The sequence below is a fragment of the Amphiprion ocellaris genome, chromosome 7 (assembly GCF_022539595.1).
Source record: "Amphiprion ocellaris isolate individual 3 ecotype Okinawa chromosome 7, ASM2253959v1, whole genome shotgun sequence".
In the NCBI taxonomy this organism is placed as follows: Eukaryota; Metazoa; Chordata; class Actinopteri; family Pomacentridae; genus Amphiprion; species Amphiprion ocellaris.
In genome coordinates, this window is record NC_072772.1 from 35,496,462 (window position 1) to 35,507,398 (window position 10,937).

Consider the following 10,937-nt stretch of genomic DNA (forward strand, 5'->3'; position numbering starts at 1 on the left):
ATAATAAATGACGTAAACGTTCATCTAAACCATCGAATTTCATTAAACACGACAGAAAAATCTTCTGTCGCGAAGAATTTCCATCCAACAAGCAGAAAAATTGACCGGTGTCGTATTTGAATCTTTATCTCGTTCTGACGAAGGTGGAGACGCAACATTTTTAACTTCCTGTCGTGTGAAACGTCTAATCTGTGATCTGGTGGTCGCCATGACGACCAGATAAAGATTCACCTTCAGTTTGGGGAGTTTTTAACGAGAAAAATCAAAAGATTCCGGTTTGAGCCATCATCATTATTTATAGATGATATTGTCATTGCAGTGACTAATAAAATAAATGCAGCTCGGCTCAGAAGCAGTGAACAGAGCAGCAGGTTGTTGGAGATACATTCAGCATGGTGAAACATCTTTCTACTGATGATGAACAGAGACTCAAAACTGGACTAAAACATGTTCAAAATTACTCAAATTGTCCATAATGACCCAAAAACTGTCATTTTGAAATAGTTTCAAGTAATTCTAGAGAGTTTTTGGGTCATTTTAGACAATTTTTGAGTCATCTTGAACTGATTTGTAGTAGTTTTGGATAGTTTTATTATATTGGACAATTCTTGAGGTATTTTGTGCAATTTTTGATTTGGAGGAAAATCAAAGCTACTGGAAATAAATGCAGCATGGCTTAGAAACAGTGAACAGAGCAGCAAGTTGTTGGAGATACATTCAGCATGGTGAAACAGTGACTTAAAATAGTTGAGAATAACCCAGAAAATTGTCCAGAATTACTTAAATAGTTCATAATGACTCAAGAATTTTAACTTTGAACAAACTGAGTCATTTTGAGCTACTTTAAAGACATTTTGACAGTTTTTGTGCAGAGAATCAAAACAAAAAATGACAAAAAATTTGACCAAAATTTCTTAGATTGTCTATTATGACTCAAAAAAATTAATTTTAGCAAATTTTCTGTCATTTTAAATTAATTTTAAGTAATTTTGGACAGTTTTCAAATTATTTTTGGCATTTTTTAGTTATTTTTGGACAATTTAATGTTACTTTGGACAAATTTCAAATCATTTTAGACAGTTTCAGAGTTAAACGACAATAAAACCTACTGGATCAATAAATAAATGCAGCTCAGCCCAGACAGTGAACAGAGCAGCAAATTGTTGGAGATACATTCAGCATGGTGAAACATCTTTCTACTGATGATGAACAGAGACTCAAAACTGGAATAAAAATTCTCCAGAATGACTCAAATTGTCCATAACGACCCAAAAACTGTCATTTTTAACACATTCTGAGTCATTTTAAACAAGTCTCAAATAATTCTGGAGAGTTTTTTGGGTCATTTTAGTCGATTATTGTGTCATTTTGAACTGATTTGTAGTCATTTTGGACAGTTTTATTGAATTGTATTGGACATTTCTTGAGGTATTTTGTACAATTTTTGATTTGGAGGAAAATCTAAGCTACTGGAAATAAATGCAGCTCGGCTCAGAAACAGTGAACAGAGCAGCAAGTTGTTGGAGATCCATTCAGCATGGAGAAACATCTTTCTACTGATGATGAACATAGACTCAAAACTGGACTAAAAATTGTTGAAATTACTCAAAAACTGTCATTTTAAAGACATTTTGTAAAATCCATACAGCAGATTAAAGTAAAGATTCTATCAGCGGTACAGAAATGAACAGGATGTTCCTGAACGCACCATGAAGTTAACTGAGGGACTTACTGAGATCAGATAAACGTGGAAATGTCTATCAATAATCACTAACTGTGTGTGTGTGTGTGTGTGTGTGTGTGTGTGTGTGTGTGTGTGTGTGTGTGTGTGTGTGTGTGTGTGTAGACGATAAGGAGTACGACGTCTACATCTCGTACGCTAGGAACAGTGAAGAAGAACAGTTTGTTCTATCGACGCTACGAAGAGTTCTGGAGAACGAGCTGGGATACTCAGTGTGTATCTTTGACAGAGACAGTCTACCTGGAGGGAGTGAGTACACACTAATACTGCAGTATATTCACAGTAATACTGCAGTACAATCACAGTAATACTGCAGTGCAATCACAGTAATACTGCAGTACAATCACAGTAATGCTGCTGTGCACACACTAGTACAGCAGTATACACAGTAATATATGCAGTATTTTAAAGATATGCTGTAGGACACTCAGTAATACCGCAGTTTATTCATAGTAATACTGCAGTACTCACAATAATGACTTGTACACATAGTATATATTAATAGTATTCAAATTAATATTGCCTTCTTTTTGTTTTGTCTTGTATTTACGTACTACTTCATCTACAAGTACTACAGCTTGTGCTCTCATCTCTACTACTGTGTCTCATTCTCTTGTCCTCCTGCTCCTTGTATTACTACAAATATTCACACTACTACCACAACTGCTCCTCCTACAGCCAGTACTACTATTAGATGTACTGCTACTACTTCAGCTACTTCAGTACTTGAAATACTCCTGTTGCAACCTTTGCTGCTATCATTCCTCTTGCTCCTTAGCCAAGTACTTTATCCACCAGTACTACTGCTGTATATTCTTACTTCTGCTATTGCGTCTTGACCTTCTTGTCCTTCGCCTCATAATACTACAAATATTTGTGCAGCTTTGACCAGTATTGTTACTACTATTAGTGAACACTTCTCCTACAGCCAATACTGCTACTATTAAACTCCTACTACTTCAGCTACTCTAGTACTTGTAGTACTCCTGTTGGAACTTCTGCTGGTACTGTTCCTTTTGCTCCTTGACCTCTACTAGTACTACAGGTAAAGTTCCTTTACTACTTCCACTTTTACGAGCAGTACTACTACTTACCCTTCTTGCTTGGTCTTGTACTATTTGTATACCTAGTAATACTTCATCTAAAAGTACTAAAGATAGTACTCTTATCTCTGCTACTGCATCTTGTCCCTCTTGTCCTTCTCCTCATATTACTACAAATATCCGTGCTACTTTGACTAGTATTGCTACTACTACTGCTGCTCCTTCTACTGCCAGTACTACTGCTATTGCAACTCCTTCCTCAGTGCTGAGGTTTTAGCTACTTCAGCTACTTCAGTACTTGTAGTACTCCTGTTGGGACTTCTGCTGCTACCATTCCTCTTGCTCTTTGTCCTGTACTAGTATTAGAATTATAGCTAATGTTCCTTTACTACTTCTACTTTTTTTAGTAGTACTGGTACTTGTCTGTCTTGTTTTTGTACACCTTGTACATGGCCAAGTACTTTATCCACAAGTACTACTGCTGGATATTCTTAGCTCTACTACAGCGTCTCATCCTTCTTGTCTTCGTCCTTCTCCTCACTACAAATATTCTTGCTACTTTGACCAGTACTGCTGCTACTACTACTACTACTACTACAACGACTGCTCCTCCTACTGCCAGTACTACTAACACTGCTCCGACTGCTTCAGTGCTTGTAGTACTTGCAGTACTCCTGCAGGTGTCATATTAACCTGCCGTCTCCCTGCAGCCATCACCGATGAGACTCTGAGTTTCGTGGCCCGGAGTCGGCGCCTCCTGGTGGTGGTGAGTCCAGGTTACGCCTCGCAGGGCTCCCAGGCGCTGCTGGAGCTGAAGGCCGGCATCGACGGCATGGCGCTGGGCGGACACCTGCGGGTCATCCTGGTCCAGTACAAACCGGTGCAGCGGCATTCCTGGGTCCGGGAGCTGAGGAGGGCCCGGGTGGCCCTGGCGCTGGTCCGGTGGCAGGGAGACAAGTCCAGGGAGCTGACGTCCCGGTTCTGGAAGAGGCTGAGGGTGGAGCTGCCGGTGAGGAGGGTCGGCCGGGAGGAAGAGGAGGAGGAAGAGGAAGGCGGCAACAAGGAGGCGGTTCTGATGAGGCTTCACAGTCAGAACAGCACCAACTCCCAGACGGGCCTCATCAGCAACACCGTCAAAGACCCGCAGAAGGTTCTGAACTGTGCGTCATAGCAGCAGCGATGGCGCTGCTGTTAGCATCATGTAGCTTTACAGTCACCAATGAACTGTTTCTACTATCAATTCAGTGCCGTTCGGTTTATTTAGGTGGCGCCGGATCACAACACTTATCATCTCTAAGCATCTACAGAAAAACCCAACAAATCCAAAGTTTCTTCTCGATTCCTTCACAGATCTGTCAACAGAAAAGATCCTGTTTTCTTGTCTGAGTAGATTCTCAGTCATCCGATTCCACCTTATAGGTTCTTGAAGATGTTTCAAGAACCTACTAAAGAAGTCCAGTTGATTTCTACTGAAGTTCCTAGGATCCTGTTTTCTTGCCTAAAAGAGTTTCTGACTCTCTACGATCTCCTTTGACTCCAACTGGATGGAATTATGATCAAAACGGAGCCTGAGGTTCAGTTCAAACACCAAAACAAAGCCTTTATTTTTAAAACATGTCGACAGAAAAGATCCTGTTTTCTTGTTTGTGTAGATTCTCAGTTGTCCAGGTCATGGTGATCGAAGGAATTTCAGTAGACATCAACTGGACTTCTCTTGTAGGTTCTTGAAGACGTTCGAAGTAAAGTTGATGTTGAAGCCCCTACGATCCTGTTTTCTTATCTAAAGCAATTTCTGGCTCTCTGTGAACTGTTTTGACTCAGACTGGACAGAATTATGACCAAAACAGGGCCTGAGATTCAGTTGAAAGACCAAAACAAGACCTTTATTTTCATCTTACAATGAGACTTCGGGTTTACAGCCATGCTGGCAATCAACTTTAACACGCTAACATGCACTAGCTTTTCCTGTACAGCGACTAGTCAAAAACACTTTGTATTTCTAATAATACACAAGTAGTATCAACAAAATCACAATAGAATTCATCTCCCATTGACATTTCCTTTTTTCACTCATCAGTTTGTAAAGTTAAACACTTCTGAAGCATATTCATTCACAGGGTGCAAGTACGCATCAAATAAGCTTGACTATAGCTTACTCAACCAAATCTGGAGCAGATAAATCAAGTAGACTTTGAGGTATTCTCATGTAGAGACTTAAATCCTTGAAGCGGTGCTGCTAGCATTGCTAAAAAATTGCTAACTTTCCCATCTAACTCAAACGGCATTGTTAGCTAGCATGTTAACTTTACTTTGGTACATACTACATTAGTTGCAACTGCAATATGTTATTTCTACCAGTCTTGGAGCTAAACATTTTACCTGAGGATGGCGCCAGAGGACAAAATCAGAACATTTTATGGCCGTCTAGTCCAGCAGGTGCTCGGATAACCAAGTGTTGGTTGGACCACGAGATATATAGGAAGTTAGAAGACATAAATCACTAATTCAATTCAATTCAATTCAATTCAATTTTATTTATATAGTGCCAATTACAGTCAAATTGTCTCAAGACGCTTTACAGAACCCATATGCCTGACCCCCAGAGCAAGCCAAAAGGCGACAGTGGCAAGGAAAACACCCTTTTAACAGGGAAAAAAACCTCGAGCAGAACCCGGCTCTAATGTGGGGGGACCCATCTGCTGCTGGCTGGGCGGGTTGAGAGGGACAGAAGAGGTAGAGAGGTAGAGGTAGAGGGATGGAGGTAGAGGGTTACAGTTGGTGGGAGAACAACCACACATCTGAAGCATCCAGCATCCAGCTCTGGGACCAGGGACACTCGGAGAAAGGACACAGAAAGAAACAGAGTGAATGTAATGCAATAATGGTATATATAGTAAATACATAGGTAGTTAGAGAAGGGCTCAGTGCATCAAGAGAGGTTCCCCAGCAGCCTAGGCCTATAGCAGCATAACTAGGGGCAGACTAAAGGGACGTCAAGAGGGGAAATCAGTTGTGCAAATGAAAACACCAGCTGACCCCCTCAGGGTCCCCCAGTCAGCCCTAACTATAAGCTTTGTCAAAAAGGAAGGTTTTTAGCCTGGTCTTAAAAATAGAGAGGATGTCTGCCTCCCGAACCCAAACTGGGAGCTGGTTCCACAGGAGTGGAGGAGTAATCTGCACACTATCTATTGATCTTTATCACTGTATGTTTATGTTGCTTGTTTGTTCAGAGCTTTTAAGAAGTCAGGCTGCAGTGTTTTGTTTACCGGTTCCTTATTTTGAAACCTTGAACCTGCAGTTTGGTTTTACTTCTTAATATTTGTGCTAAAAGGACCACAAGAAACCCGCCACAGCAGGAGCTCATTGATTGAAACACCTGTCAGTCAAGGCTGACATTTAGAACTGATTGTACACTAAGACACATTAGGTTGTACTTTATCCACCAAGGTTAATCTTCTAAACCTCATTAAGAAGATATTTTAAAGAGTCATAAGAAACAAGCAACACAGATGTAAAGTAGGGTGTCATCTGCATACAAGAAGATTTAGTTTTATATCCAGTCGCCTGTACAAGCACCACAGCTTGTTTGTACTATGCAGAAAGGGAAAGCTATGGCTGCAAGGAATTTCAATATTTAGTTTCACAGGGCATTTTTACCTGGTTGGGATGCCACAGGAAAACATTTCAGTTGTCGATCTTCTCTCATTGCAGCGTCTAGTGGCTGTAAGAGGAAGAGAGCATTCTAATACATTAAAACACTCAGCTGTGATGATTGTTTAACTTTAGTTAAAAGATATTATGGAGAGTCATTATGATAAAAAGAAAATATGTAAAGCAGGTTGTCATCTGCATAGGGGAGGATTTTCAGATACACATCCAGTTGCCCGTAGAAGCACCACAGCTGTAAAATGTTTCAAATGGAAAATATGAACTGCAGTTTGTATGTATTTGTAAGAAAAAAAAAACACTCAGCTGTGATGGTTGCTTAACCTCAGTAAGAAGGTGTATTAAGGAATAATTTTAAGGAACAAGCAACACAGATGTGAAGTGGGGTGTCATTTGCATAGTGGAGGATTTACAGGTTTATATCCAGTTGCCTGTACAAGCATCACAGCTGTAAAATGCTTCAAAGGGATTAATACACTGCAGGTCAGGTATTTGTCAGAAAATAAGAATACAACTCACTTAATCAGTACTTTAAAATGTTGCTATTACGCTGCACTTTGTTTTTGGTCAATATTTCCATTTTAATACATTCAGTATATGCGCAATAAATCAGCTCCATCAAGTTTTATTTTTCTGTATTATTCTGTTTACCTCTAACATTTTAAAAAATAATCTGTATTGTAATGGGGGAAAAGCATGCTGCACTTTTTTATGCTCGAAAGTTTTCATTTTTGCATTATATTGTGTCTAATCTTTGGGGGTTTGTGTTTGTTTTTTAATGTTTGTTGGTTCTTTTTTGTTTTAATAAATGCATTTTTTATTTAACATAATGTCACCATCATTTTTAATTTCAGAATTTTTCATTTCCTGTTTTCCATTTGCAGAAATACACACAATATATTTATCATCATGATTCACAAATGATTGAAAATATTTTTTGTACGAATTCCTGAGGTTAGCATGAAATCTTTCCAGAGCTAAAACTTTGCCTGGTTTTATTGTCCAGAAACACACATTTGAATTTCAGTTTACATCACCACAGCCCAATAAGTAAAGTTTGACATCATCTGACAAGCTTTTTACCTCATTCTCTGGTCCAGAAGTCAATATTGATAAATTGTGAACTGCATGTATTTTGTTTCTGCACGTTCATTTTCTTTTTTAGAAGGCCGAATTGAGCAGTGCTGCCTGGAAGGTAAGAAAATTTGTCTTGCAACCAGTTGATAACCGTGCTAGCAGCGGTGGCAGCAGGTACCGTGGATCTGCAAAAATCTGCAAAATAGTAGCTAAAAAAAATTTACCATTTTTCACACCCTATTATACAGAAAAATTTCTTTAAAAAGAAAACAAATACCTGTAAAATAGTGACATTTTGTGCTGATATAATTTTGTAAAACACTGTAGAAGAATGAAAAAGTAAAAATACTGGAAAAGACTGAATGTAATAAAAAAATATGATTTAACAAAATGGGGATGAATCTGTAAAACAACAGTAAATTGTTCAATAAAAAAATTCCAGTCTGAATATATTCCTTCTTTTTTTACAGTGTAAATAGAGTTCATGTAGAACTTTATCCGTGTTCATAAGTTGCTGTTCTTTCTCCTTCAGATCTCTCAGATTCGATCCTTCACTCGATGCAGCGAAGTCGTCGCCTCCTCTTCGTTCTGAGCCCCGACTTCCTGGCCGAGAAGAGCTTCAGCCTCCTGGAGTGTCGTCTGGGTCTGTACCTCCAACATGGCCACCAGGGGTCCATCGTGGCTGTGGTTTTCCGCTCCGTCAGTAAGCTGCCCTGCGTGGAAGTCGCTCAGCTCCGTCAGGCCACCGTCAGCTCAGTGACGTGGCGAGGCGTCCGGTCCGAACCGCGATGGTCCCGGTTCTGGTTGCGGTTGAGGTTGGCGCTGCCAGTCCGGCCCCTCGCCCTGGGGAGGCGCCTCATCGACAGCACCTCATCCCATTCGGACCTCGCCGCCATGGCCCTGCAGAGGGCCCAGGGCATCCACAACCAGAGAGCCAATCAGAGCCGCAGAAACAGCCGGACTTCGACCAATCAGAGCCGCCGGGACAGAAAGGCCCCGCCCAGAGGGAGGGGCAGCATGAGGAGGGCGGGTACGTGCAGGGGGGAGGGGCGTCAGCACAGTAGGAGGTGTTCAGGGTGTGCCGGGTTTATGGACCAGCTGGAGGACAGGGGGGTGGAGCTTACAATGGAGGTGTCACGTGACAGGACTGAGATCCCAGAAGCAGACCCCGCCCCCTTACCTGATGTGGCCTCAGACCTGGAGACTGACTCCGCCGTCCAAGCTGGTCACCAGGACGACGCAGGCGACCAGCAGGAGATTGGGTCAAGGACTTCTGAGGAGATGGTGATGTCATCAGGAAAAGGGGAGGAGCTTGTGGTAACACCGCCCCCTACAACAAACCCCAACTGAGCCTTTAATGCAGATTTTTTATACAGACTGTTAGAGATGATGCATTCAAGTCACATGGGAATGATCTTAAAAAACAGATCTCAGTCATGTTTTGATTTCCTGGAGTCCCACTTTTCCCTGACTTTGGTCTTTCAGGCACAGTGTCCTTCCAGGCAACAAAAAGGGTTGCAGTCAAACAGTCTTAGGAAGGTTCCTGACTGACCAAAACGTATTTGAAACTGTTTTAACACATAAGAGGTGAGTCTGACAATGACATTCTAGCTAGTCCTGATTACACTGTGACTAATCAGAGCTGTTCTTCATGACTTCAACAACATAAGTCTGACCAGTCGAAAACAGTTATTCTGTAATTCACTTTAGACTAGTCAGAGTTGAAGACACCACTTGTCTGATAGAATTCGGTCCTGACATCCTTCTTCAGATGTATTTCTTTGCTGAGTTTGACTGTCCAGAATTAATATTCCAGATGTCTGTGATTTCATTCTGAATTTTCAAAATAGTTGGAGATTACAGCTTGGATTTGTCAAAATAATAGTTACAGACATCACTTAGTAGACAAAAGTCAAAAACTAGTGCAATATCGGGACCAAAAAGCAAAAGCCACTCCTAAAAACAAGTCCAAGACCTGCCCAAGGCAGTCTGAAACCAGTCCTAAAAAGGTCCAAAACCAGGACCAAAATCAAACCTAAACCAGTCCAAAATAAGATTCAGAACCAGTCAGAATACAGTCTGAAACCAGATCAAGGCTGAAACCAGTTTTCAAAACAGTCAAAGTCTAAAACCTGTACAAAATCAGGACCAAAACTACTTCTAAAAATAGTCCACAAACTGCCCAAAACCAGCCCTTAACCAGTCCTAGAAATGTTATGAAACCAGTCCAGAAGCACTTCTAGAAAGCCCGACAGCATGATACTGCCACCACCATGCTTGATGGTAGGTCTGGTGTTCTTGAGGTTGAAGGCCTCACCTTCTCTTCCTCCAAAAATATTTCTGCTCAGTTTTTCTTCCATCTGACCACAGAACTTTCCTCCAGAAGGCCTTTTCTTTGTCCATGTGATCAGCAGCAGACTTGAGTGGAGCTTTAAGGTTCTGCTTCTAGAGGAAGAACTTCCTTCTTCATGGATCCTCTCAGCTCATGTTGATGTAAAACCCTGTGGACACTGACAGCTGTGTTCCAGCAGCTTCTCATTCATTCAGACCTGCTTTTTGATGATTCTTTAACTGTTCAGAATCAATGTTCCAGATATCAGTGATGTCGTTCTGACTAGCTAAAACCACAGTTACAGATAACTGTAATTCAGTTAGGAGTAGCCGAAACGATAATTGCAGTCACCACTTATCAAACACTTATAATGCAGTCCTGTCAAACCCAGTTGGATTCTTGTAGCCCTGATCTGATTTTTCTTCATGAATTCTCCTCTACAATTTTCTTTGACTTCATTAAATTCAACATTAAGGTCAAAGAAAAGTGTTGTGAACACACAAACAGAAACCAACACAAAGCCAAAACATCAGAGCATTTTATCACTTTATTCCTTTTAAACCCATTACTTTACATGTGTTATACAGAAGGCAGGATGGATTTTTGCTGAGATGGAACCAATAGTTTTTCAAATCTGACTGGCTCAAAGTGACTCCATCCCCAATAATCCCTTGCGACCTGAACGCAGCATCGAATCCCTCTGTCAACAGGTGGTATTATCTTCTCAGCTTGTTCCTGTATGAAGAAATAAACAGCATGAAGCTACAAACATTCACCTCTACCTATGAAACTACTGGAAATGCCTTATTTTATATCTCTGACTAATCAAGCTGTGACACCGATCACCTGTTTGTGTTTTCTAATCAAAAATCAGTCATTTATGTGTGTTTTGCTCTGCAGGAAGTCTTGTTAAATTCATCAGCTTCTGCATGCCAGCTGCTGTTTTCAGATCAGGTTCTGAGAATGCTGCTTTTTTTAAAATGTCAGATAACTAATGAATTATTCTATTAATTAATAATTACTAATTATTCTACTCCACTAATCTTTAATTAAACTGAATTAAACTGACTCTGACAGA

At 40.7% G+C, this 10,937-nt stretch overlaps 1 protein-coding gene across 4 annotated transcripts in view; it reads left to right on the forward strand.

The window, feature by feature from the left end:
* Positions 1-10,640, forward strand: part of LOC111586849 (interleukin-1 receptor accessory protein) — a 36,914-nt gene extending 26,274 nt beyond the window's left edge. For 2 of the 4 annotated variants that reach the window (XM_055012317.1, XM_055012318.1), the window contains exons 11-12: positions 1,847-1,990; positions 8,060-10,640. In XM_055012317.1, coding sequence (XP_054868292.1) covers positions 1,847-1,990; positions 8,060-8,877 — 962 coding nt within the window. In that variant the 3' untranslated portion in view covers positions 8,878-10,640. Of the gene's footprint in view, positions 1-1,846; positions 1,991-3,494; positions 7,281-8,059 lie in introns of those variants that run through there. The other 2 variants (XM_055012319.1, XM_055012320.1) reach the window with 1 other exon arrangement.
* Positions 10,641-10,937: the final 297 nt, after the last annotated feature.